We start from the raw sequence: 27,417 nt of genomic DNA, 5'->3' as shown, positions 1-27,417 counted from the left end.
GGTGCTCGTTAAGCAGGTCACATGATTGCAATGGTCATTAAGCAGATGCACTGGACAAGTGAATCCATTATACCCAATTGCTATTTTTGCCAGAAACTAGAAGTAAACTGGTATACATTGAAAATTGCAGTTGTGATGCTGCAAACAGCTATAAATGTGAGCCAATTGCCAAGCACCCAAAATGCGATTGTATGACTGGGGGAGTGCAGCCATTGGAACTTAGAAATGGGTCATAGGTATGTCTGAGGGAGTTCTGTCATAACTTTGTATGGTCACTAAGCAAGGACGTCGTCCTTAAAAAAAAAATAGTAGAGCCTGCTGGAATACTCAGGCTAAAGTCTGACCTTGAGGTAGCCACCAGTGTGGAAGCTTCTTGGTAGCAGGCAGGGCCATTTAAAGATCCAACCTGTCCCAGACATGCCTGGATCTGAAGAGACTGGTTCACACAATACTTGCAAATGGTGAACACGTGAAAGGCCAGTGGTGCAAGCAAGGGGTCCATTTCTGGCAGGTGCCCCGGGTGCATTCAGACAAACTTGGGGCTGGCTGGAGGGGCAGCCGGTCTTTGTTCTGCCTGGATCTTTCCCTGGAATAAGTAAAAGGATTCAGAGACAGAAGCGGATTTGACTGGGCAGCCTGTCGCTCCTTCCTGGCAACCTGGGCTGGGTGCTGCTGGAGCCTCTGCCCCCAAAAGGGCTTCCCGAATAGCCTCACTCTCAGCCCGGATACTTTTGTTGACACGTCTTCCTGTGTGGCCTGGCAGCCCAGCCACTCACGCCGGTCTCCCTGCCCTTGGAGACCGGGGAATGCTTGAGTCACGCTGCGATTCGAGGCGCTGCAGCGGCCCGAGAGCGAGTGGGAGTTGACGGGCGGAGGGGAAGCCCAAACGGGCGGCTGCCTGGAGGGATTCGGCTGGGCCTGCGGGCCTCCCGCACTGAGAGGGCGAACTGCTGCTGCTGCTGCTGGGCCACAGCGCGGGAAGAGGCTGCCCCGGTTGGATTCGCGCCTGCCTGCCTTCGCGCGTTCTCCAAGGCAAGCGGGACCGGGAAAAGAAACTCCTCGCTGAGTGGGCGGAGACTCTGCCCAATCCGGGGGCGCGAGTGTCGGCTGTCAGCCAATCAGCGAAGGGAGCGGACTTCCCGGAAATCCTGGAGAGGCGTGAAGCCGCAGGCCCGACACCAAGATGGTGGCCCAACGCCTTGGACCCGCGGGGGCGCGGAGGCTCAATGCGCCGGCGCGCAGGTGAGTTGGGGGCGTCCCGTCGAGGGGGCCCCTCAGGTGAGGGGCGCGGCTCCCCACCCGATTCCTTCGGAACTCCCGGCCCCGCGATGGGGCAGAGCCCGAACCTCTCCGCGGGGCTACGCGAGGCCTCGTTCCCGCCGGGCGTTCCTCCTGCTTCAGGGGCCTCGCTTGTCCCCCCCCCGCCGTGGCCAGTTCCCGCGTGGACGCCCCGATGCGGTTCGTCGTAACGCCCGAGCGCATTGACAAGGCCGGCCTTTTGAATGTGGCCGCTGGAAGGGGAGGGGGGCGGTCCTCAGCAGCTGGAGGTGCCGCTGGGGAATTCTGGGAATTGAAGTCCGCCCATCTGCAACTTGCCCCGTTGAGAAACATTGCTCCAGGCCAGGGGTCTCTGAACTTGGCCCCTTTAAGACGTGTGGACTTCAACTCCCAGAACGCCAGCAGTTGAAGTCCACACGTCTTAAAGGGGCCAAGTTTAGAGACCTCCTGCTCCAGGCTGTGGTGTCAGTGCTGCAAAAATCAGTTGTCTGAATGGGAATGCTTAGAAGGCCTGGTGCTCACTTTATTATTATTGCCTTCAAGTCAATTTTGGCTTGTGGGGACTGGATCAGTCCCTGTAGTTCCCTTGGCAAGGTTCTTCGGGGAGTGGTTTGCCATCGCCTACTTCTTGGGGCTAAGAGGGAGTGACTGGCCCAAGGCCTTCACCCTTAAAGCAGGACTATGAAGCACGCCATGTCCCAGTTTCTGGCCTGATACTCTGACCATGACACCAAAGCATTGCACCGTATAAATCTTACGTCACATTAAACCAGTGTTTCTCAACCTTGACAATTTTAAGGCATGTGGACTTCAACTCCCAGAATTCCACAGCTAGCAATGCTGGCTATGGAATTCTGGGAGTTGAAGTCCACATGCCTTAAAATTGTCAAGGTTGAGAAACACTGCATTAAACCAAGTTCTTTCTGGGCTGCCATTGTAATTTTTATCCTCCCCATAATCTTTAAAATGTTGACTGTTCTTGTTTCGGTCCTGCTGAATCAGTCTTGATCCTGGTGATTGCCTGGCTTGGTCTCTGCCGTTTTCTTTGTGATGGTTTTTGGAAGTGGTTTGCCTTTGCCTCCTTCCTAGGGTTGTGAGTCACTGGACCATGACCACTCAGCTGGCTTCGCGTCTAAAATGGGACTAGAACTCATGGTCTCCTGATTTCTAGTCTGGTTGGTGCTTTTAACCATTACTCCAAAGTGGCCCTCTCTCTTTAGAGCAGTGGTTCTCAACCTTTCTAATGCCGCGACCCCATAATACAGTTCCCCATGGTGTGGTGACCCCCAACCACTTACACATCACCGGGTGCCAGGGGCGTGGCCAAAGAAAAGGGGGAAAAAATGGCAGACAGCCTTGTTTGGCGACCCCCGTGAAATGGTCGTTCGACCCCAAATGGGGTCCCGACCCACAGGTTGAGAACCACTGCTTTAGAGAGATTTAGATTTATTTATTAAAATAAAATAAAAATATTTTATTGCCTCATTTGTACACATTCCAGAATGTTGTATCTATTTACATTTCAGCAAATACCCCAGTTTCAAATCTGTCCTATAGGTAATTCTTTGAGGCCTAACATCTAGAGAAACATAGCAGTTTGCTAGACTTATCAGCCCTCCATTAAAGCTAAAGAGTGACAATCATGAAATTCAAGAGTGAACTTCCTTTGGCAGGGGATTGGACTAGAAGACTTCCAAGGACCCTTCCAGCCCTAGTATTCTGTATTTCTTTTAATTACAGATTTCAAAAGATAAAGATGCTGCATTTTCTTTAAAATTGTCCTTTGAGTACATTTTTGGCATAAGCTCAGAGACTGAGTAGATAACCTTGATCTTTCCAGATCTTTCTGATGACAGCTCTCCTGGCCTGGTTGGGTAAGAGTCTGAGAAGAGGATTTCAAACTTTTTCAGGCATTGGAACCTGTTAATTAAAAAGAAAACCCAAAGCCCTAATCAAGAAGCTAAGCTCTAAGAAATTGGTAGTCCCTGAGTGAACTTTTTTTTTTTTTTGCTCTTAGTTTCTTAACCCCATGAAGTTTTTTAGAAGTCCATGGAATATACTTTGAAACAACTCACATCTGAGAACAAGCTGCTTGCCTTTTATCTTGGTTCTAGTCCTGCCTTAGGCACGAAAGCGGCTGGGTGATTTGGGACCAGTGATTCTGTCTCATTGTGGAAATAGGAGGAAGAAACTGGATATGTTTGCCACTTTGAGTTACTGATAAAAGTAATATTTGGAATAAATACTTAAAATAAACAGGGAGCAAACTTCACCTTCACCAGTACTGATGATGTTGGCTAATGAGACTGCTGCAAAAAAACAGCCAAGCTCAGAGAACACCAAGGATTTCACAGACGATCTTTGCTTGCCAAATCCTAGGATTTTCATTTTTGCGTGTGTCTTCTAATAGAATCCTCTATCCAGGGCAGAAGTCCTCAGACAAATGGCATTCACAGTAATGCTAATACCCTGTATTCTCTCTTTTTTTAAAAATTAAGACGTTCTGCAGACAGAGCATTTGCTGAACTACGGCTTCTATTCCTGTCTGTTTCCCTTGTATCATCAGGTGCCGCAGTTACTGACCAGTTCCAGGCGAGGGTGAAAGAGTGGCAGCCACTATGGATTTCTCCAAGTTCCTGGCTGACGATTTTGAGGTCAAGACCTGGGTGAACGGGGCCTTCCGGGCTGTGCAGCAGGAAGCTCCTGGCAAAGTAGATGCGCACGCAGCTACCCTGGTGATGAAGTTGCAGCTTTTTATCCAGGAGGTCAACAATGCCGTGGAAGGTGATGCTGCTATCATTGAGGGGAATTCGCTTTGGAAGTTTCAAGGGCCACTCCTGGTCTGTGCGCTGGAAGCAGCTGCTTTGGGCAACAGTGTACAGCCCAGGTTATTTTTGCACTGCAGGTTGCAGATGTTCCTACAAGCCACATATGAAGCTATTTGCTAGTGTTGCTATACCAACATTACATAGTTTAATCAAGACATGTGGTACAGTGGTTAGTATAATATAAATATAATATAATATAAAGACAATCACCTGTCTAAGATGGTGTAGGTTCTCCTGCTTGAGCAGGGGGCTGGACTAGAAGACCTCCAAGGTCCTTTCCAGCTTCTGTTCTATTCTATTCTATTCTATTCTATTCTATTCTATTCTATTCTATTCTACTCTACTCTACTCTACTCTACTCTACTCTACTCTACTCTACTCTACTCTACTCTATATAGATATTATATAACATAGATATGTATTTAAAATTTTATATTAAAATATAAATATTTGTGAGGCTGCCTTTAAAAAAAAGTGGTTAGCCTAAGTTTGTTTTTCTGCTTTTGGCAAGGGTTTTCCCACTTCTATATTTTGAAGAAGGTTTTTTCCGCTCTTTTACAAGAAACCTACTTTTGAGATATCTGAATTGAGGAACACAAGTTCAAAATGTAAAACAACATTTATATTGTCATCTTTGACACATGGTGAAAGTGAGAAGAGAGTGAATTTTAGTAATGAGATTAATTTTTTATAGTCTGTAATAATGGATTTTATTGTTAGGTTGAATGAATAATAACAGGGTCCTCCTCATCCTTTGCTTCTTTGTGCCAGTAGCCCTTAAACAAGCCTGCTGTCTTGTCTTGATTCCATTCTCTCCATTTATCAATCTCCTTGGCTGGCAAAATAATGTTTGGGAAGGGGAAATTGTCATCCAGTTTGGTGACATAACTTTCCGGAAAGTTATGGAGTTTATGGAGTTTTCACACGCAGGTTACTTTGGGGTAAAGATGTAGTAATAGCAGAGTTTCATTGAAAGTCTGGTTAATTAAAAACATGATGATGATCGTGGTGATGGAGGAGGAGGAGAATATAGGAATAATAGCAATAACACTTAGACTTATATAGTGCTTATAGTGCTTTACAGCACTCTCTAAGTGGTTTACAGAGTCAGCCGATTGCCCCCAACGATCTGGGTCCTCATTTTACCCACCTCGGAAGGACAGAAAGCTGAGTCAATCTTGAGCCGGTCAGGATCGAACTGCCAAACTGCTGGCAGCCGGCAGTCAGCAGAATTAGCCCCTGCAATACTGCATTTTAACTACTGTGCCATTGCTGCACCTAATATAGGAAAGTAAGCAGGAATGGACACTTATTGAAACTGCATATTCTTAACTATTGATCAATGGTGGCCTATCTCACACATTGCTTTTAAATTGACTGATCAAATATTTGTAAGCCTGTTGTCTCTATGCTGAACAGGTGTTACCGCTTTCTGTCACATGGACACCCTTCTGCTCTCGTGGCACAGTTCCAGCGTTCCCAGAGGTGCAGCCTCTGCCTCTTTCTGGGAAGTTGCAGCTGTGCCTGACCTCCTCCTTATTTTACTACAGAGACAAGCCACCAGGCTCTCCAGAGCATGCCCAGAGTTCTGCGGGAAGTGGAAGCCTTGAAACAGGAAGCGGCGTTCCTGAAGGAGCAGATGGTCCTGGTGAGGGAAGACATTAAGAAGCTGGAGGAAGACACTGCACAGTCCATGCAGGTACCTCTGGCTTCTCTCCAGGCTGATGGGTTGGATGGACACCGTCTCTTCCTGGACACCTGTGGTGGAATGGATAAAAATGAGCATCCCTGAAAAAATACGTTAAAAATTGATATTTTATTCAGATAGCAGCAGAAATGTTTTAAAATTTATACTGAAATAGTCATTGAAATGAATTTAACTGGTCTCTTACATTGGTACCCTACAAGCTACCTAGCAGTTAAGCCCAGATATTTATTTCTGTTTTTTATTTGAAGGAAATAGCTCGGTTTTAGACTACATAAAATCTTGCATCAGGAAGGGGAGATTTTGGAGATCTTCTAGTACTGTGCTCAGTGTAGGACTTGCTAAAGCATTTCTGACCAAAATGACTTTTCTGGCTTCTGCAAATCCTCCAGTGAGGCAAAACACAGCACTTCTGAGGCATCCCATTTCATATCTAAGCTGAATCAGCTTTCATTGATTTCGGCGCTGTCTCTGGAGAAACTTCCATTACCCTTTAACTGCCTGAAGACCGTTAAACTCTCTCCCACTTCCTCTCAAACCCCCCCCCCCAGAGGATTTTGTTTAGTCCCCATACCAGTGTTTCTCAACCGTGGCAGCTTCAAGCTGTGTGGACTTCAAACTCCCAGAATTCCCCAGCCAGCTATCTGAATTCTAGAAGTTGGGGTCCACACAGCTTAAAGTTGTTGAGAAACACTGCCCTACACCATCCAGATAACCGTTCTCTGAGTTTCATTTTGTTGATGCCATTTTAGGCTGTGATGACCAGAAACTTGTACAGTCTTTCAAATGGGCTTTTTTACCCTGTCCAAAGCAGAGTAGCCTGGGAAATTAGTTCCTGTAATACCGGGTTTCCCCGAAAATGAGACCCTGACTTATATTTTTTTGGTCGTGAAAATAAACACCAGGGGGTAGGTCTTATTTTTTTGCAGCTGCAACGGAGCAGGAGGTGAGGTGAGGTGAGGTTGGGTGGGGTGGATGGCAAAGCAAGGGGGGGATAGAGGACAAAGCCATGCACTGGTGCCGCGGCCATTAAGCGAGGCATGGGGGGTGGAAGACGAAGCGAGGCGGAGAGGTGTGGAGCTGCCCCATGTGCCCCGCATGTGCTGACAGAGGGCCCCGCAGCCAGGCCATCAATGTGCCGACAACTGCCTGGCCTCGCAGTGGCGGTTCCAGCAGCCCCATGCAGGATTGTGGGTCCGCTTCTTCTTACTCGTCACCGCAATGAAGCCGGAGGCTGAGCGATGCCCTGGTGCCGCAGCCACTAAGCGAGGTGAGGGGCGGTGGAGGACAAAGCTTCTCCTCCTTGCTGCCACAATGAAGCAGGGGGCTGAGTGATGCACCCATGCTGGGAGGCAGTGGAGGTGCGTGGAGGATGAAGCCCCAACAGTATCCTTGGCCACCCAGCCTGGGGTGGGGGGGGGGGGTTAGGATTTATCCTTACCCCCATCCCACCCCAGGGCATTCATATTCCTTCACTAACCTCCTTTTCAGCTCCATTCTCCGCGTGCAGGGCAACAAAAGAAGTTTGTGGGACTAAAAAAAAAAAATCGATCCGACCTATCAACTTCTTGTGAAAAAAAAAAGATCTCGCAAAGTTGGAAAGTTTTTTTTTACCAGTAGTCCCACAGGCTCCTTTTGTTGCCCTGCACGCAGTGGCAGAGAACGAGCTGGAGCGCAGGTTAGTGAAGGGATTTTTTGGGGAAGCGAGGGGAGACGAGGAAGGGGCTGCTCCAGCCGCCACTGCCTGACTCCGCCAGCAAGCAGACAGAATGGGCGGGCAGCCAGCTACACAGGCTCTTAAGTAGAGCTTTCTTTTGGGGGTAGGGCTCATATTTGCTGCAGGCGTGAAAATCGGGCTAGGGCTTATTTTCGAGGTAGATCCCATTTTCGGGGAAACGCGGTATGGCCTCGGTGTTTTCAGATCTTATAAACAGGAGCAAAACCCACACGCCTGGCACTGGTGATGTTAGGTAACTGGCAACTGGTCAGGGAATGAAACGTGAACAACCCAGCTCAGAGAGCCCCAAGGATCCTCAGGTCAACCTTGAGATTCTCTTCTCTTGGTTTCAGGTCTTAATCAAACTCGACCATGTAAAATCCCGAATGCAGCTGGCTGTGGATTCACTCCAGGAAGCAGACAAGTGGAGCACTCTCAGTGCAGACATTGAAGAGACATTTAAAACACAGGTATTTCAACGTTTACAGCTACACACAATATCCTGTAAAGAGATTAGAATGCCTAAAGGCTGCTCAGAGAAGGGATCAGGTAAATCAGTTAATTTGGGATAATTTGACAGAAACCTAGTATCGGAAGGGGTCTTAGAGGTTATCTAGTTCAACCATTTGTTTAGTCTGGCATCCACCAAAGTATCTCTGACAGCTGATCATCTCATTTCTGTTTCAAAACCTCCAACGAAAGATAGTTCACTAGTTCTTGTTCCATTGCCTGACAGCTCATCAAGTCAGAAAGTTCCTCCTGAGGTCTAGCCGGAATTGCATTTTCCTGAAACCCATCGCATTTCATTACACTTCCAGCTTCGAATGATGGAATAAATGCAATTATTCTCCATAGTCCTAGAAGGCAGGAATAAAGCAATAAGGAAGAAGATTCCGGGAAAATCTGAAACAGATTCTAGCCGGAATCTTCTTCCTTATTGCTTTATTCCTGCCTTCTAGGACTATGGAGAATAATTGCATTTATTCCATCATTCGAAGCTGGAAGTGTAATGAAATGCGATGGGTTTCAGACCCAACCTTTGTGGCTTGGCAGCCTGGCTGGGGGGAGAGAGGGGAACTGGGCTGCATGAGCATCCGGCCGGCGCTCAGGAACCCCTTCAATATAAGGTACTCCCTGACTTATGACCATTCTTTTAAAACTGGACTCTGGAGTTCCAGCCATTCCAGCACCTCTATGGTCACATGGTCTCAGTTTGGATGCTTGTCAGCCGGTTGCAGCGTCCCCAGTCACACGGCTGCCTTTTGCCACTTTCCCTGCCAGAAAGTCAATGGGGAAGCTGGCAGGGAAGGTTGCAGGCTGGTGGGGTAGGTCTCTCCCCCCCCCCGCACTTCCTCCAGCCCTCTGTACTCACACTACACCTGCCACTCCTTGACTTCTTTCTTTGCTGCCTGTCTCACCGTGGGGCTATTCTAGGAGGCTTACAGTAATAAAAAGGAACAAAATGAATGGCGTCCCTTCCCTCCAGTGGTCAGAGGCCCTGACTTTTCTTCGACTTCCCCAGGAGCAGCTATTGCCAGAGGAGCCCCTGGGCTCTTTGGGGAATTGTTCTCTGATGAGCAGGTGGCCTCTGCCTGGCCAGAAGACCTGGCTGGGGGTTAGGGGAGCTCCTGCAGTATTGTCTGAAAATATTATACCAGTGGTTCTCAATCTTTTTAATGCCGCGGCCCCCAACCGGTCGTAAGTCGAGGACTACTCAACTGGTCGTAAGTTGAGGATTACTCAGCTGGTGCAGCACCGTTTGCAGAATGGGACTTTTGGCGGGCTCAGCAGGGCAGAGACAGCCTGGACAATTCCTATTGGCTTTTGAAATATTCTCTATTCAAGAGAGTCTATTCTATTGGCTTTCAAAAGCCAACAGAATAAAAGGGAGTAGCACAGCTAAGGAAAAGGGGGGAAAAATGGTAGACTGCGTTGCTTGGCGACCCCCGTGAAATGGTCGTTCGACCCCAAATGGGGTCCCGACCCACTATATTATACGGTGCCAAAGAGCAGCTGGGGAACTGCTGCTTCTGCCTTTTGAGAGTGCCCCAAAATGAACAAGAAGCTGGAAGAGACGAATTTATGCTCTGATCACTGACTATTGCGATTCCCTCCTCCCCCCACACCCTGCCCTGAGCCCCGTCTTCTCCCCCCCCCCCAGCCTGCCCCGAGTCCTGTCTTGGTTTCCTCTACCATCTGTGATCTTTTGGAATTCTTCCTTGGTGATTCTTGTGAAGGTGCTTGAATTGAGACCCACCTCATATCCTGTATGTGACTCTGGGAGGCGCATACAGTTAAAGAAACAAGAACAACAACATCAACAAATCAATCAATCAATCAAAACTGCACAAAAAACAAGACCACTAAAGAGTATAAATGTAATAAAAAACGGGGAGATTTAGGATCTGCATTAATTCTCTATGTTCTGCCCCTTTTTTTCAACATGAAACTTTATTGATTTTTTTTCTTTGATTTTTTAAATTAGAATTATCCTTTCACTCTGGAGTTTTCTGTTTCAATTTATAAAATCATTTTTACTGAACATTTTAAGAAAGCAGAAATAGGAAAGTTGTTTTTCCTTCTCTGTCAAATGTTCCATATCACCATTATGGTTTTATTTTGATTGATCCAAAAAGTTCACATAAAACTCTGATGCTGTAAATATTCCATTAAAACAGGGGTCCCCAACCTTTTGGCACCAGGGACCGGTTATGTGGAGAGAGGTTTTTCTGCAGACCAATGGGGGGGCCTGAATCCCGCGGATGGGGCTTTGCTTGTTTGTGCGGACCGGTTGCTGGCATGCCACGACCTGATAATGGTCCACGGATGGGGGGTTGGAGACCCCTGCATTAAAATACAGGTAGTCCTCGACTTACAGCAGTTCATTTAGTGACTGTTCAAAGTTACAACGCCCTTGAAAAAAGTGACTTACGACCGTTTTTCACACTTACGACCAATGCAACATCCCCTGGGTCGCGTGATCAGAATTCAGATGCTTGGCAACTGGCTCGTATTTATGACGGTTGTCGTGCCCCTGGGTCACGTGATCCCCTTTTGCAACCTTCTGACGAGCAAAGTCAATGGGGAAACCGGATTCATTTAATATCTGTGCTACTAACTTAACAACTGCAGTGATTCACTTAATAACTATGGCAAGAAAGGTCATAAAATGGAGCAAAATTCACTTAATAACCGTCTCGCTTAGCAGTAGAAACTTTGGGCTCAATTGTGCTCGTAAGTCGAGGACTTGCCTGTATTAAAGGCTCATTTGGCTGGGAATTGTGACTACAAGATGGTTGACACATTATTTCAATTTATGTCCTCCGGGTTTCTAGTTTAACTCCTGAAATACTGTTTTTAATAATTATATTTTTATTTATTTATTTTTTGGTTGCCCTTGGCTCTAAGGCGAATAAAAATAAGGAAGGAGAAAGAGAAGGCCTCCTCTCTGCTCTTCTGGAGGAAGGATATCCAGGAAGAGCTGGGGAAGGGAGCAGGAAGGGTCTTGCTTGGGAACTAACCAGGCTCCTCCCCCCCCCCTGTCTGGGCCAGGACGTGTCTCTCATCTCCAACAAGCTGACCAGCATGCAGAGCAGCCTGGCTGTGCTGGTGGACACACCGGACTACTCAGAGAAGTGTGTGCACCTGGAGGCGCTCAAGAACCGCCTGGAGGCCTTGGCGAGCCCCCAGATGGTCTCTGCCTTCAGCACGCAGTCCGTTGGTAAGAGGGGCGGGACTTACCTGGGGAGGGGGAGGCCCTGTGCCCAGAGGTGCTTGCTAGGGAACTGTCAGAATCCAATTATATTTCATCTCTAGTTATCAATTATAAAAAACCCCATTTCTGCCTTCTATGGATTCTGCCATACGATGAAGGGGAGGGGGTGAACAAAGGGGCTTTATGGCCTTCACTTCCTTCGGTACACTTCAAAGCAGCTGATTGTGTGTATTGCCAAAAGAGCTAACCATAAGAATGGAGCTGTTGCCTTTCATGTAGTTTTCTTTGAAGTCTCCATCCAGCCGGCAGAAAGGAAAAAAGGGGTGGGATTGTGATGCCTGAAACTGTCACTGGAAGAGGGGGGTGATTGGGTGGGACTACTGGGGAACCCCTTAAAACCTCGAATGGGAGAGCTTGGACCCCAAGTCCTGTCTAGAACGCCTGCAACCATTTTCTCTTAATAAAGGATTCCTGTTGGAAGAATTATTCCAAGAGTTCTGTCTTCTTAAGATGCAAAGTGGGGTGGCTCAGGTTTAGGGGAGGTTCAAGTAGGTTCGAATGTTCGTCACCAAACAGCCTTGACCCTGTGCTGAATGACTGTCACTGGCTTGAGCCACCCCAGCTGAAAGGGCCCCCTGGAGTGTCTGAAAGAAGCGCAGGTTGCGGGCTTAGCAGGTCTTTGCAAAAAGAAGCGGAGCTCCTGTGCGAGGTCTCTGGATGGCGGAGAAAGCTGTACCTGAGACAGGCACTGGCAGGAACATTTGGACATCTTAATGTTGAACTGCCATGTTCACTTAATGACGGCTGCTAAAAAAGTCATTGAATCAGATTGGTCCCATGATGGCCCACTTTATGACCATCACGAATTATAACCATAATACGGAGGCCCCGTTATGGTCGTAAGCAGAGAACTATCTGCAAGTCCGGGTGGTGGGTGGGGTTGGGGGTTGGGGTTGGGATTCAGCAGCCAAGAGCGCTGATTCATCTGGGGGAGGGCAGAAAAGAGACCCCGTGCTCCCTGGTCCCGCTGCCTTCCTGCAGTCCTGTCCTTCGGGCAACGCAGCTCGGGTGTAAGGAGCCACCTCACTTTACATCTTAAGAATACAGAACTCTTGGAATATCTTTTCCAACAGGCATATTTATTAAGAGAAAATGATTGTAGATGTGCTAGACAGGATCTGAGGAATTCTCTCCCACCCTTCAATGTTTTAAGTGTTTTCAAGCAGCCCCCCCCACCCCACAGTTCTTCCGGGCAATGATCCTCCTCCTCTCTTTTCCCAGACTCCAGGCGCTGCATTGTCCCCCCCCCCCTTTTCCCTTTCTGCCAGCAAAAGGGAGACTTCAGAGAGGAGTAGATGAAAGGTGATGGCCATATTGTTATGGTCAGTCCTCTTGGTGAGAATCCACATTCAGTCCTTTTGAAGTTGTAAGGAAGGAAGTGAAAGCCATAAAACCCCTTTGCTCATCCCCCTTCCCCTTCGTAGTATGACAGAATCCAGAGAGAGCAGAAACAGGTTTTTCCATAGTAGATAACTAGAAATGAAATATAATTGGATTCTGACATCGGGTGCTGCTTTCCAACTTCAGGAGTGTCTTCCAAGAGCGCCCTCATGTGGCCCTCCTGGGGGCAAAGGGGCAGCTGGAAACTCTAATAGTCTGTTCCCTAGCATCCCCTCAGTACTTTCCCAAAACTCCAGAGACGCCCAGGGGCCACCGAGGCTTGAACCCTCAAATCTGGACTCTGTTCTGGTTCTGCCACACGAGATGATTCGGTCATAGCTCAATCACTGACCGGGACAGGGATGCTCCCCTCTGGGTGTTGTCTGCGGTGGATGTGGTCCTTTGGGGCCACCGGATGCTGGCAAGGGGGTTCTCACCTTGGTCCTTACTGCTGCTGAAGAAGGAAGGACCGAGGAGCACCAGCTGGATGGAGAGTTGTAGAGTTTGAGGCTGGGGAGAGGCCTTTTCGTGGATGGGCAGTTCCAAACTTAAGCATCTTAAAGGGGTTCTGTAGTTTTTGAAGGTCTGGTTTTTGGGATGTCTTTTTCCAGGCCTGCCGGGGATGTGAATTTGTCCCGAGTGTTTCCTGTGGGGCAAGGCTTGAAGCTCTGCCCTTGGATTGCCTTCAGTGATTACCATGGGATCTCTTGGAGTTATGCCACTGGGCTACCAGGTGGGGGCAGCCTTATGCCAAGCACTGGCTGTGACTGGCCCTGCCTGGGTTGGCTCTCTCCGTCCATTAAGGGGTGGCCAGGATTGCGAGCGACAGGCTGCGCTGCGTTTGTCAGGGGTGCTTGGACCATCTCCCAATGTGGACCCCTATTTGTGGGAGCCGTTTATTCATTTATTTGCATCCAGACTTTATTATTCTACCCCCCCAAAGTGAAGAGGATACCCTGGCAGATGTCTTGCTCCCAGGGGCTTTGGACGTGAGGAATGTGGTTGGAAGGAGGACGTAGAAGTGGCAGGCAAAGCAGAGCTTGCTTTCTCCTCTCCCTGAGAAGGGTCTCCTCTGTGCAGAGGCTCCCTATGAAGTGCCCCCCTCATGAATCTCCAGGGCTTATTCCCCCTCTCGAAGGAGGGATGCTGCAGTGGGTCTCTTGGGGGCAGGAGCGTGGGTGGGTAGAGGCATCGGGACTGGGGTCGAACAGGAGCTGAACCTGCTTTTGTCCAAGCCAGACTGATGGAAGAAATTGTGCTTTCAGATCAGGCCCGGCTGTTTGTGAAAGTCTTCACGGAAATTGACCGGATGCCCCAGCTGCTGGCTTACTACTACAAGTGCCACAAGGTATTGGGGTCCTCGCAGCCGGCGAAGCGGACTTCCCATCTTTATTCAGCCCCCACATTTGGGCTATAGGAGAGGGAAAGGTGGGCACCGTTTCTGAAAGTGCCCCTGGCTGGTGACAATGGTGATGCCTTCGAGAGCCATGGGCTGGCCTAGTCCACCAATTCAGGTCCACACAGGAGAATGGGGTGCTGGGCTGCTTCATGCCAGCGGATCTGGGATATAGGTGGGAGTCTTTTTCCACGTCCCCAAAAAAGATGAGCAGCATTCAGGCCTGTTCAGAAGTCTGTCGTTGAGTTGCTCTCCTGCTCAGTTCCGCCGAAAGCCACCAGGGGTCCTTCCAGGCCTGTGTGGGCACTCGTTGGTCCAAATTTGGCACTTTCTTCCTTCTAAGCCCTAAAACTGCGTGTAAGTTTGAAAGGAAGAGAAGCAGATTGAGAAACCTCTCTTCTTCCTCCTCCTCTCCCCCTCCTTCCTCCTTCCTTTTCAGACCTTGCCACGCACTTTGGGCCTTTGCCCATTTTATAACTTAAGCAACACTCCTGGCCAGGCGAGGGGTGTGTTCTGGGCAGAACACTGCTCCCCTTAAGGGCGGCCCAACCCAGCCTTGCCCCTTCCTCACTGGCCAGGGCGGGGCTGCAGGAGAAGTCTCTGGGCTGCTCCAGGCAGCTGTAGGCTTCTGGAATCCATGAGCGCCCAAGAGCTGCTCTGATGAGACACACAGACAGCTCTGAAGATGCTGCTTAATCCCCAGGGGCTTACGTGTCAATCAGAGGCCAGAGGTTGTAATGTGGGTGATGGGTCTTTAGGATTGTTGGACGTGGTTTATCAACTTCTCCTCAAAGACTTTAGGCCAGTGGTTCTCAACCTTTTTAATGCCGCGACCCCCAACCAGTCGTAAGTCGAGGACTACTCAAATGGTGCAACACCGTTTGGCGGGCTCAGCAGGGCAGAGACAGCCTGGACAATCCCTATTGGCTTTTGAAAGCCAATAGAATTAGACTCTATTCAAAAGAGTCTATTCTATTGGCTTTCAAAAGCCAATAGAATAAAAGGGAGGAGCACAGCTAAGGAAAAAGGGGGGGGGAATGGCGGACTGCGTTGTTTGGCGACCCCCGTGAAATGGTCATCCGACCCCAAATGGGGCCCGACCCACAGGTGGAGAACCGCTGCTTTAGGCCTTCAGCCCTTATGGCCGCCCTGTGAGACGGCCACTGGGGGGTTGGATGAGCCCAGGTCTGGAGCTTATCTGACAGTGAAGTCACTTTCCTCCAGCTCCCCCCTCGCTTTCTATATGGCAAGAACCGTCATCCTCTCAGTGCCACCCTAAATGGCCCTATCCTGGTCATGATCCTGACCCTCTCCCTTGCTCCCAGGTGCAGTTAATGGCAGCGTGGCAGGATCTGTGCCAGTCGGACCTACTCCTGGATCGGCAATTGGCAGAGCTCTACGAAGTGCTGCTGGGAACATGGCACTCGCAGCTGCAATGGGCCACGCAGGTACAGCTGGGAGGGGAGGGGTCCGTGGGGTCCAGAGCTTCAATATGCTGGTGCTCAGGAGGAGTTCAGCCTCTCCCCGCCCAGGCACAGGAGCCCAGCAGGTGCTGTTTTCCTCCCCAGGCTGCCCTGCAGCTCTATCTCTTCCTTCATCTACTTGAAATGTGGCCAGGTTGCTCAGTCAACCTGACGAGGACTTGCAAAGCTCCAGATTCTGGCCTCACCTGATGTTGTGCCCCCATCACCCCGAGGGTTTCCTTAACAACCATTGTAGCTCAACTGGATTTAGTGCCTCAGGAATTTTCCTTGCAAGATTAAACCGTTTACGTCTCTTTGCATAAAAAGGGCTTGCACGTAAACTAATTATTGGCAAACCACTTGCCTTATGTCTCCCATTCCCCAAACAGATGCCACCAATCTGAGGTTGCGTGAACTTGAAGCGTGATACAGAATTAGATATCCTTGTAACCATCTCCTGTTATGTAGTTTTAGGCAGGTTTCTGCCCAGCCAGCGCTGAAGTCTCATTAAATTAATACTTGTTTGATCCATAAACGCTTATGCTGTCATAACTCTGCTGTTCTTTGAGATGCCAAAGACTCTGCCACATCAGGGCATTGAACTAGGGCAGTTGTGAGGTACAGTCATTGTTGCTTGTCCAAGATCACAGGCGGTAATCTCTCTGGATCCCTGAAGGTCTTGGAAGTGCTCAGTTGAATCTTGGGCACCTCACTGCAAATGGCCCGATGCCTTGCTTTAACCTTGTTTGATTTGTGTGTTGGAGTGGGGCTTTCTTGTGTCTTCGCCCTTTAACTCTGCTGCCTTTGCTGCTGCCTCACTCAGCTGCTGTGACCAGAACTGGTGGGCAGACACACAAGATAACCCTGGTGGCAGAGGAGCTGTGTGTCCCTGGCCTGTCCCAAAGTGCAGCTGCGGATCTGTTGCCTACCCCACCCCCAGCGGCAGAAAGGAACTGGGTTTCCTGCTGGCAAACTGGTTTGCTGGAGTTTGGGGAAGCAGCGGCCAGTTTGGTAGATGAGGTCCTGAGGCTTTCACCCGTGAAGGGGAGAACTGATGCTTATCTCTGAGGAGGCCTGGAAAGAGCATGCCTGCCATCTTGGGTTGATCTCGCTCCCTTGACGGACTGAGCTGCCCCTGGGCCATTTCCCAAGAACCTTTCTCGGCCTCCTTGTGGCCTCGACTGCGAATAAAGCCAGGAACGGACGCGGAGCAGCTCCTTCTGACAAAAAACCAGAAATTCTTTGGTGCAGGATTTAAATGCAACTCACCCCTCTTTAAGAGGCCTGGTATCGCTTGGACAGGGACCGGAGGGCCTCCCTGCTGGTTTGGGATGTGGCCACCTCTGTTTCTCCAGCTGTTTCCTTCTGCCAGAGCTTCTCTCTTCACCCCTGCCCCCATCTCAAAAGGATCCTCAAACGTGGAGGATTACTTTCCAAGGGACAGACTGCTCATCTGGAGCTTCTGCAGGGAGTGGGGGGTGGGAAACTCATCGGTGGTGACCCACTTCTCTCTCTCACCACATCTGCTTCTCTAACACTGACAACTTTTTCTGCTTCCCCCCCCCCCATATAATCTAAACCTGCATTTAGAGACCATTAACCAAGTCTAGCCCTGTGGGTAGAAATTGGCTCTGCACCTACTAGTATTTTTCATTAATCGCGGGAATGACTGAAGCATTGTAAAAGTGCTAGATGGGATGTAATGATTGTTCAAATTTCTTATCAGCTTTTCAGCCTCTCTGATCAGATCCCTCCTTGAAATGGTCCAATGTAAAATCATCCCTCAAATGTGCCCAGGTCTTTCTCTTCCTGCAACCAGCAGCCCTAAGGGGCAGAGTAAGGGGGCTCAGAGTGCATGGCTTTCTCCCCGTACAGAGCCCAAATGCCCATGTGCCTTTTTTTGTGTTTTAACCCTTAATTATAATAACGTAAGACTCAGAGCACTGCAAAATGCAGCAAATAATCCAAGCTTCATTAAAGCAATTCCTGTTGTCTCACTTACTGGGTGTTCATCTTTATGCCGGAGTTCTGAAGATAATATCTGAAATATGTCATTAAGTAGAGAACAGTCCAGTGATAAGAATTACATCCATTGCTCCCCGTTGAGGACTTTGGTCTGCTGCCTGCAAACCCCATCCTTCGCCCATATCTTTGTGAACTGGAGACCTGGGGCCTGGCGTATTAGCTGCAGTTTAGCCATCCAGTGCCCGGCTCATTCGGAGAGGGAGCGGAAAAGACTTGGGCCAGCACTGGCTGCTTTTGGCGGGAAGTGAGTTGCAAGAAGATGGGCAGGAGCCTTCCCGTAGTTCTGAGGGGGGTCTCAGCATTGGATTATGTTTTGCAACAGCACAATTAGGAATTAGCCGTGCTTAAAAATGCCCAGGAGGAAAAGAGGGGTGCAGCCCCAAGGGTTCCCCCTTCTTCTCTACTTGTAGGTTTAAACTGAAGGCTGCTTTAAGATCCAATCTTGACTAACAAGGAGAATTTACATTTTAAGAGAGACGTTAGAGCAGTGGTTCGCAACCTGTGGGTCGGGACCCCATTTGGGGTCGAACGACCATTTCACGGGGGTCGTCAAACAACGCAGTCCGCCATTTTTTCCCCCTTTTCCTTAGCTGTGCTACTCCCTTTTATTCTATTGGCTTTTGAAAGCCAATAGAATAGACTCTCTTGAATAGAGTCTAATTCTATTGGCTTTCAAAAGCCAATAGGAATTGTCCAGGCTGTCTCTGCCCTGCTGAGCCCACCAAAAGCCCCAGTCTGCTGCACCAGTTGAGTAGTCCTCGACTTACGACCGGTTGAATAGTCCTCGACTTACGACCAGTTGGGGGTCGCGGCATTAAAAAGGTTGAGAACCACTGAACTAGAGGCTTAGCACCTCTTTTGGTGTTGCTGACTAATCCATTTTTAAGGCATGGCGTTTGCCCAGTTTCCTTTGAGGGGAGCTTCTTCCCGCTTTCCCTGCAAGACTTCCTGAGTTATGAGCCACCCCTGTGCCCTGCATGGAGCCTGAGGCCTAGAGGACCCTCCTTGTTGACCCCTGCAGATGGAGGAGAGGGCAGAAAAATCACGGTGGTGGTCTTAATGGCTGTCCAAGGGCCGGAGAGCAAGCCTGTCCCACAGTGCTGTCATGCCCTGCAACCCTCTTCTGATCTGGGGCAGAGCTCTGGAGCCTTGGCTTCAGTGGGCCAAAGGGTTCCCGAGCAGGGTCCTCTGCCAGACCTGAGACGGGATTCGTCTCAGCTTGCGGTAGCTCAGAGAGTCAGAGTCGCTTCTGATGTAGCTGAGATGCTGCACACAAAGGAGCAGACTCGTAGGAGGAGATGCTGGCAGAGGTGCAAGGCTGCTACTCACAGTTTTTTCCAGACAAGGGTCAGCTGAATAAATATGCAGACCAAGACTATTCAAAGCTATATGAAGCTATTCAAACTAGGTTCTATATTCAGAACATATTCTAAAGCCGCGTAAAAGGTAAAAAAGAAACTGGCCCCCAGTTCTAGAAGCACCTGGGGAGTTTGCTGTCAGCAACCAGAGGCTTGGATGGTCTCCATGTTTCCCCAGCTTTTTGCTCTCGCCTTGGCCTCCGTTCAGGGGCTCTGGCCAAGCCTCCTGGCCTGCTTCTACCTCCCTTCCTCCCACAGGTGTTCCAGAACCCCCACCAGGTGGTGACTGTCCTGCTGCTCCAGGTGCTGGGTGCGCTGACGCCCTCCCTGCCCACCTGCCTCAGTGCTGCCATGGACCATTGCAGCCCCGAAAGCAAGCTGAGCCAGCTCCTGGGGCTGTACGGCACCACCGTCTACTTTGCACGTGGGCTGGAAGCCGCGATGCTGCCCAGTCTGGGTAAGTCCTTGGCGCTTGGACACCCTGCCCAAATGTCCAGGGGCATGGCATTTTTTTTTCTTCTTCTTTTTCTGCAGGGAAGTTTTATAGGAACACCGTTTGCTAGTATTGCGTTGGCGGTCTTTTTTACAGTTGTTACATAATACTTGTACCGAGCTTTGTTTGACTTGAGTGAGCAGTATTGACACAGTGTTTAAAGTGTTTGCCAAAGCAGAACAATTTGCATTCTATTGTGAGTAAATACAGCCTAGCACTTTTGATTTCTGTAAAGGTGAACCAGTGGTCAGCCTCTTCCCCCCCCCACCCCCCAATCACCTGATTCCTCCGTGCTGCCCCTCTTCGCACGCTAATTCTCTTCTCAGAGATCAGGTGGGAAGTGCCCCACTTGGTGGAGAGCTGCCCTCTTGGCTATGAGGCGGAATGAAGCCCCCCCCCATCCAAAAGAAATGTGAGCTGTTCCAGGCTGTCTGCAGGCATTTCCTGGAGTAGACAGAGTCCCTGTCTTTTTGTATAGTGGGGGCGATGTCTCAAGTTCTCCCTCTCCCCATTAATTAAATAAAAAGCGACACAGCAGTTAAGTGTATAGTGGGGTGGAAGGATTTGATTTTAAATACGCTTTTTCCAGAGTAAACACTTAAAGCCCTCTTTTTGTTTCTTTAGTAACTGCCCTTTATTCAAAAAAAAAAAAAAACTTAGCAGCCCTGCCTTGTGGCTTCTTCCTTCCTTCCTTCCTTCCTTCCTTCCTTCCTTCCTTCCTTCCTTCCTTCCTTCCTTCCTTCCTTCCTTCCTTCCTTCCTTCCTTCCTTCCTTCCTTCCTACTGTCCAAGGAGTCTGGAGAAGGATCCTTGGAGAGTTTGGGGAGCAAAGAGGCGTCTTTTGTGTTTGCAAGAGACTTTGCCAGCACTGTTGTCAGTGTTGGGAATTTTATGGGTCTTTTAATTTCTCCTCTTGCCCCAGATTTAATTTTAGTATAAAAATAACTGGCAAAAGTGGGGGGGGGATGCAGGCAATGTGGGGACCCCCCCCTTGTGGCCCTCCTCCTCCTGTGATGCCACTCTTGTGCTTTTAGGGGAGTGCAACCTGGTGAAGGTGGCGGAACTGGTGGGGGCCGTCTTCAGCCCTTACAAGCCCTTCCAGCTGCAGTACCGGGCCCTGGAGGAGGACAATCTCCTCATCCAGATGAGCGCGGTCCCTCTGGTAAGAGCCTTTCTCGGCTGCCGTCCCCAAGGAATCCTGTCGTCGTCAGGGACAATTGTGGATCGACAGTCTGGCTTTGTAGCATCTGAGCGACCTTCAGAACTCCGAACCCTTCTAAAAGGGTTCTGCAGCCGAGAGGCTCCACTCTCCGCCTCCCCGGATGGAGGAGCCTCTTCCCAGGGACCTGCTGTGGCTGAAAAGGGGGCTGCTGTGCTTGGCTTCCCTTTAGCTTTCTCCAGGCTTATAAAAACTGTCATTAATTGGCTCAATTGTTGGTTCTGCGTTGTGGGCTTGAAAGAGAAGAGGAGGCTCATAAGCACTGACAGTGAAGCGCTTTTGTAAGCTAGAACACACACCAAAGACAAGAAAGTCTGCCCAAAACAGGGCTGTCCCGGAGCCTTGTGGGGTTTGTTCCTGGTAAAAGCCCCCCAGCTGAGCTCACCCTGGGAGGTTCCTTCACCGGGGCATCCTGGGGTACCTTGGGAGGGAAGGGGAGGTCTGTCTTCTCCTGGAGGATGGGCCTGGAACCAGCTCAAAAGCTTGGGGGGGGGGGAAGGAGAGCTTATCGTCTCTTTCTAAAGAAAACCTAAAATTTAGGAAGTGCAAAGAAAATCTGCCTCTGCCCCCCCTTCCCCCAGGCTCCAGACAGATGGCTGGATGCTGCCCTTGTTATTTTGGGAGGACAGTGACTGTGACAGGCTGCACTGAGTTCCAGATGTGGGGGGCACTGGGATTTTGCCCTCTTGCTTATTGCCTCTGTTTGACCCCCTTAAACACTCTTGCTTTAGAAAGGTCATTTCTGGCATTGACACCTGGTGCTCTCAGGCAATAGAAACTGCAGAACAATTTTGGGGGGTCTTGGAACCCAGATTTCCCCATAGGAATTGGACCTGTTTTGCAGAATTCTCCCTCCTCAGAGCAGCCCCGTCCTCCAGGCTTTGAAAACTTCGGTGCTCCAGCTGGGCAGAAGGTCCTCTGGGCACAGGCAGAGAGGGCCTTTCATAGGGCTTGGCTGGTGGTGCCAGGCTCCAGAAGAGCCCAGTGGAAATGGCTGCCTTATTCCCAGTTTGTCCCAATTTGGACTGGCTGTCCTGCCGCTCCAGAGTGTTGGCCGTGAGCTGTGATCTTGTGTCCTGCGCAGGAACACGGGGAAGTGATGGACTGTGTCCAGGAGCTGAGCCATTCGGTCAACAAGCTCTTTGGTCTGGCCTTGGCGGCTGTGGACAACTGTCTCACGCTGACGGACGGGCTGGGCGTGGGTGGGCTCCTTGCGGCCCTGCAAGCCCTTTTCAGCAAGTAAGTCCTTGGCCCTGGGGAAAGCTCCCTGCATCCAGCCTCTGGGCCAGGGGAGGGGGGCTTTCTCCAGACACCCGATTCTCCACCAGCTCAACACCACCACCCCTGCAAGGGTTGCAAGTGGAGAATTTGGCTGTTAGATGAGTGGGACTCCGATGCCCCTGGATTCCTTCTGCTCCCCATGGCCACAGGAGGAAATGATCAATACCATCCGCTGCCCCTTCCCAGCTTTCCAGGTCCTGCAGGGCTCTCTAATGCAGAAGAGAGGCTGGCTGGCCTGGGGCAAAGAATCAACTTTGTACCCTCCCTCAGATCTTCCTTTCCCATCTGGGCAACCCACAGGGGCCTGGGCTGCCTGCCGGCTCTTATCTCTGGCCCTTCCTTAGATACACCTCGGACTTCAGTAACGCCCTGCAGTCAATCAGGAAGAAATGCCGGCTGGATGACCTGCCTTCAGATTCCCACTTCCAGGAAGACTGGACTGCTTTTCAGAATGCAATTCGGTGAGGAAAAATATCTTCTGCAAAAGGCGAACGGGGTGAAAGGGGAGCGTTCTGCAGAGCTCAGCATTGTTCCTTCACCTGAGCAAGATTTGACCCCCTTCCTCCCTTTTCTTGGCTAGCCACAGCGATCTAGACTCAGCACCCAAGTGTCTTTGCTGCACCTGGGGGGCAGGCGGAGGGGCATTTGTGCCCAAAGAATAGTGGATTCCTCGAGAAAGTGAACCAATCCACGAGACCCAGGCTTCCTGTATGTAGAGGTAGTCCTTGACTTAACGACCACAGTTAGGATTGGAATCTTGGCCGTTGAGCAAACTGCTTCTCTCAACGACTGCAGTCCTGGTGCTCTCCGTTGTGGTCACTTAGTGATCTCACCAGTCATTAAACAGATGGAGTCCCAGCTAAGGAGTGTGGAGTGTCTCGGGCTGAGGTAGACCCCGAGAGGCTCTGTTCAGGGGCGTAAAATCTTCCTGGCTGAAATTTAAGTAGGGTTTTCAGTCCCTGAGCAGAGAGACATTTGCATTCGGCCTGTTCTAGACCTCTCAGGGCCTCCCCCACCCACCTGAGCCCCCCCCCCTGTGCACCCCTTGAATTTTGCTTGAATTTTGGCCTCCTCCCATCTCTGGACCAATTTGAGGGTGTTGCTTGTCGGAGGAGATCAGCTCTGCTCATGAGGCACGGAAGGCAGCTCCTTTGGTGGGTGCAGCAACAGAGCTGAATTCTTCAGGATTTCAGCCATATGCCAGGTGGGGGTGGCAGCACAGAGTTTTGCGACAACCAGAGGTGTTTTGGAGCGCCCTTTCCAAGGCTGTCGTAATTCTGGACTGCAGTTAAGTTGAAGATTGCCTGTATTTGGAGTAACCACGAGATTCCTCCTAGAGCAGTGTTTCTCAACCTTGACCATTTTAAGGCATGTGGACTTCAACTCCCAGAATTCCACAGCCAGCATTGCTGGCTGTGGAATTCTGGGAGTTGAAGTCCACATGCCTTAAAATGGTCAAGGTTGAGAAACACTGTCCTAGAGAGACTCGGGGGACCTCTGGAGCGTTTCCATCCCAGCCTGTGGCTTCTCACTGCAGGGAAGACCCCCTCTGCCTGTGCTCTCCCAGGGCTCTCGTGGAGGAGGGGGGGGGCCTTTGGGGGCAGCGATTCCACCAGCATCTCTTTCCTGCAGAATAATTACCGCCTGTGGGGAGCTCCTGCGACAGTGTGGAGACCTTGAGCAGCAACTGGCCAACAGGTGGGTTTGCTGGGCGGCTGTTCAGAAAAGGGCAGGGTGGGGCAGGGGCTGGCCCGTCTCCCACCAGTGCCCGGCCCGCTCTCCCAGTTCTTCTTCCCCACTGAAGCTTTGACAGACAGGGCTCTGGGGCACCCTCAGTGCTCAGGGCATTTTGTCTCCCGGTGCCGGTTGCAGGATCCTCTCCACAGCCGGGAAGTTTCTCTTGGAGTCCTACCGTCCCTGCAGCCTGAGCGGCTTCCAGGAGCGCAGCCCGGAGAAGCAGAGTCACATCAAGAACCCCTGGCAGGAGTACTGCTACTTGCAGCAGGAGAGCCCGGCAGAGTACGCTGCCCTGCTGGAGACCCTCTACACGCTGAAGGTGGGCGTGGCTGGGCAGGCAGAGGAGCCACCCCTGCTTACCCCCCTCCCCAAAAGGCTTTCTGAGTGGGAGGGGCTGGGGGTGGTGGTTCTTCCTTACGAGTGTTTGCTCTTCTGGGCCCTTCAGAGTTCCTGTCACCTTGCTTGCTTTTCCCGGCATGCAGGACTCCGGCAGACCCTCTCCGCCTCTTTCCTAAAAACAGGTTGGGTACCCCAAGGGTGATCAAGTAGAGGGTAAGGCCCCCGTTCTGAAAGCCTTGCAAAATGGAGGACACCTTTGCCTGTGCTCAGAAATGCCAAAGGCAGGGTTCTCGGGAGTGGCGCCAAAGCCAAATTCTGCGTACTCCTCTTTCCTTGGGGGGCCCCACCACACGGGTCGAGCCTCAACCATTTGCCTGGTCGCCTTCTCTGGCATACGGTCTCCCAAGGCAGTTTGCAAGCAGCATCTCGGCCAAACCGTCCTGCCCCAGAGAGCCAGTTGAGTCTCTGATGACCAGGCCTCCTGACCCTGCAGGAGAGTTGTGATTCCCCCAGAAGATCCGCCAAGCTTTATTATCCTCCTCCAGTTCTTTAACTGAATGTCCGCTATCTCCCATGGAAATGAAGAGGCTGGATGGCCTTGGGCCGGGTCTCCAGTTGGCCCCCCCCGGGGGTCCCTTTAGGGGAGAAACGCCCAGGATCCTGTGCAAGCCAGCATCGTGGCAGTCGGAGCTTCAGGCAGCAGCCTCTCATTGCACTCCGAGGCCAATTGCCCGGGTGTCTCTCTCGGTCTCAGGGTAGCTGGGGATGTTTCAGGCCCCCCCCCCCCATTGATTGACAGGGAAGGTCCCTTGCTCTCCTGCTGCTGCTGAGGGTCTTCGCAGCTGCTCTGGCGAGGGAGAGGACGCGTTTGGATAGTGCAGGGGAGCAAAGGGAGCCTGTCCTGACTGCCCCCTCCTTCCCCGTTGCAGGAGAAAGGGACGAGCCACAATTTGCTCTCAGCGTCGCGTTCTGCCTTCACCCGCCTCAACCAGCTTGCTCACCAGCTGGCCTTTGACTCGGTTTTCCTTCGCATCAAGCAGCAGCTCCTCTTGGTGGCCAAGATGGAGGTGAGTGTCCTGTAAGTAGCCTGATGGGCAAGGACGCGGGGGTCCCCACAGCGTCCTTGAATGAGGACCGTGGGAGAAGAAAGAGGGAAGGTCGCTCTGCGTGACAAGTCAGGCTCTGCCTTTCTGCTCCTCCTTGCCTAGAGCTGGAGCGCAAGTAGCGCGGGCGAGATCCTCACCGATGACCTGCCCAACTTCAGCCTCACGCCTCTGGAATACATCAGCAATGTAGGTGGAGGGTTCACACATGCAACACAGGTGCTGCTGGATCTCAAGGGCCTCCTAGTCCCGCGTCTGGTCCCTCCCCGCCCTCAGAGGAGGCTGCTCTCGGTCTGACGGAGGCCTGGTTGGGCAGCCGCGCTTCAGCGATTTCCAGAACTGGGCAGCCCGAAAGGGGTAGGGAGCTGTAGCCCCTCAGGGGTCCGGCCTGAGTCCCTTGTAGGTACTGATGGATTCCTTTGGAGCACCAGAGCAGAGGAGCAGCTGAGGAGGGCCGGCCTCCACGGATGAGGCAGCTCCGGGTCTGGAGGGTCATTCTGGGGGGCTTCAGCTGCAGAAAGGGGCCTCCGAGGGCAAAGGGAGAGGAGAAACCTCAGGGACTGTGAGGGCTGAGCCCCTCTTTTGGGCTTCAGGACGTGCCTGGAGAGGAATGCGCTGGTCACCTCTAGAGACACGGGGGGGCAATTGGCCGGGCTTCAGAGTGACCCCAGTGAAAGGCTGGGGTTGCCTGACCAGTTGCTCTCCTCCCTCCCTCTTAGATCGGCCAATACATCATGTCCCTCCCTCTTCATCTGGAGCCCTTCGTGACCCAGGAAGACGCAGCGCTGGAACTCGCACTGCATGCTGGGAAGCTGCCCTTTCCTCCAGAGCCAGGTGGGAAAGTGCACGGGGGCCAGGAGGCCTCCCCTGCCCCAGGAACCGGCCTTGGCCCAAAGAGGCAGCTGCAGGATGGCTCATGTGGGCAGTGCCCTGCTTTCCCTCTCGAAAGGAAGAAGCCCACTGCAGCTGCGGGACAATCATCACTAGCGCTCCTCTTTCTCCCAGGTGATGAGGTCCCTGAGCTGGACAATATGGCGGACTACTGGCTAGGCTCTCTCGCCAGGGCCACGATGCAGACGTACTGCGAGGTCGTCCTACAGATCCCTGAGCTCACCCTGCACTCCACCAAGCAGCTGGCCACAGATATTGGTGAGGAAGAAGGATGTTTGGCGTGGGGGGGGGGAGAGGCCCAGGTTAGGCCCTGCATGTGGGTGGGGTCTTGAGGGTCACCCAGCCTCCTCCCCCCCTGCTCAGGAACTAGATTCTGGCATTCCTACCATCGGGCTGCCTGGCTTCCAGGTGAGGATCTGCAGGGGAGGCAGGCGACCGGCTCATTGGCCCCATGGCCAGGGGACTCTTTCTGTTCTGCCTGCCCCTCTGGATCTCAAACCCAAGGGGTGCATTTATAAAAAAGGGAGAGCAGCCCCTTTAAGAGTATTCTTGTGCCCACCCTGCCTTTTCAAACTAAGGACAGCCAGCGTCTTCAGTCTCTTTTCCTAGGGCTTCCCATCCAGTCGCTCAGTCCCTGCCGGATGCGGTGCTGCTCTGGCCATTGTCCTGGGACTGCCCCTCTCTTGGCGATTGGGGAGCCGAGATGCGATGCTGCTCGTTTCTCTTGCAGATTACTTAATCAATGTGATGGATGCTTTGGGTCTGCAGCCTTCTAAGACCCTGCAGAACACAGTGACTCTCCTGAAGACCAAGCCTGAAGATTACAAGCAGACGGCCAGAAATTTTCCCCGCCGCCTGGCTAGCAAAATTGCCGCCATGAGGGCCCTGGATTATTGAGCAGTTGATTTCTCAGCCCAAGAGTGGGCCCCATGGCTGCACCTGGCCAGAAGTGTGCCTGGCGCCCCCCCCTGCCCCCCAGGGTAGAATTCTCTCTTCCTTGTGAGAGAGGAAAGAGGCCAGAAAAAACTTGTGTATGTTCAGACAAGTTTTCTAAGTACTCAATAAATCTCTTTCAAAGGTGTCTCTGCCTGATAGCTGGTCAAAAAGAGCATTTGCAGCCAGCCTGCCCCTCCTTGTGGAATCGGATCCGAGGGCGGGGGGAGTGGAGGGAGAGTCCTGACTGGGGGCAACCTCAGAATTGGGGTTCAACCAGGGTCCCGCGGAAGGCGGCTAAGAGTGGCTGGACTAAGGAACGGTTGTGGGGAAGGGGGGGGGCAGTTTCTCCTCTGCTGCTCATTTTCTGCTGGGGCTGGCCAGCCTCAGGGCACGAGGGCCCTTCGTCTAGGGTGGAGAGCCTGTGAGGCCTCCAAGTGATGCAAGGAACTGGTCCGTAGGTGCAACCAGGAGGCTGAGTGAACTCTGTACAGCCA

The 27,417-nt window shown here is 51.4% G+C and overlaps 1 protein-coding gene across 1 annotated transcript; it reads left to right on the top strand.

Moving 5' to 3' along the window:
* The first annotated feature begins 1,091 nt into the window (after positions 1-1,091).
* Positions 1,092-27,068, top strand: COG7 (component of oligomeric golgi complex 7). Its single transcript, XM_039349656.1, has 18 exons — positions 1,092-1,242; positions 3,845-4,062; positions 5,657-5,805; positions 7,882-7,998; positions 11,081-11,249; positions 13,949-14,031; positions 15,405-15,527; positions 19,184-19,382; positions 20,452-20,579; positions 21,721-21,875; positions 22,262-22,378; positions 23,550-23,615; positions 23,790-23,973; positions 24,923-25,060; positions 25,202-25,285; positions 25,816-25,930; positions 26,102-26,245; positions 26,718-27,068. The coding sequence occupies exons 2-18, from the start codon at positions 3,897-3,899 to the stop codon at positions 26,882-26,884; spliced, it is 2,304 nt and encodes a 767-aa protein (XP_039205590.1). The 5' UTR covers positions 1,092-1,242; positions 3,845-3,896; the 3' UTR covers positions 26,885-27,068.
* The last annotated feature ends 349 nt before the right edge of the window (positions 27,069-27,417 follow it).

Source organism: Crotalus tigris, unplaced genomic scaffold, assembly GCF_016545835.1.
Source record: "Crotalus tigris isolate CLP2741 ecotype Arizona unplaced genomic scaffold, ASM1654583v1 scf7180000018301.7375997, whole genome shotgun sequence".
NCBI lineage: Eukaryota > Metazoa > Chordata > Lepidosauria > Squamata > Viperidae > Crotalus > Crotalus tigris.
The sequence above is the reverse complement of the archived record's forward strand: the minus strand, read 5'-3'. Positions and strand labels throughout refer to the sequence as shown.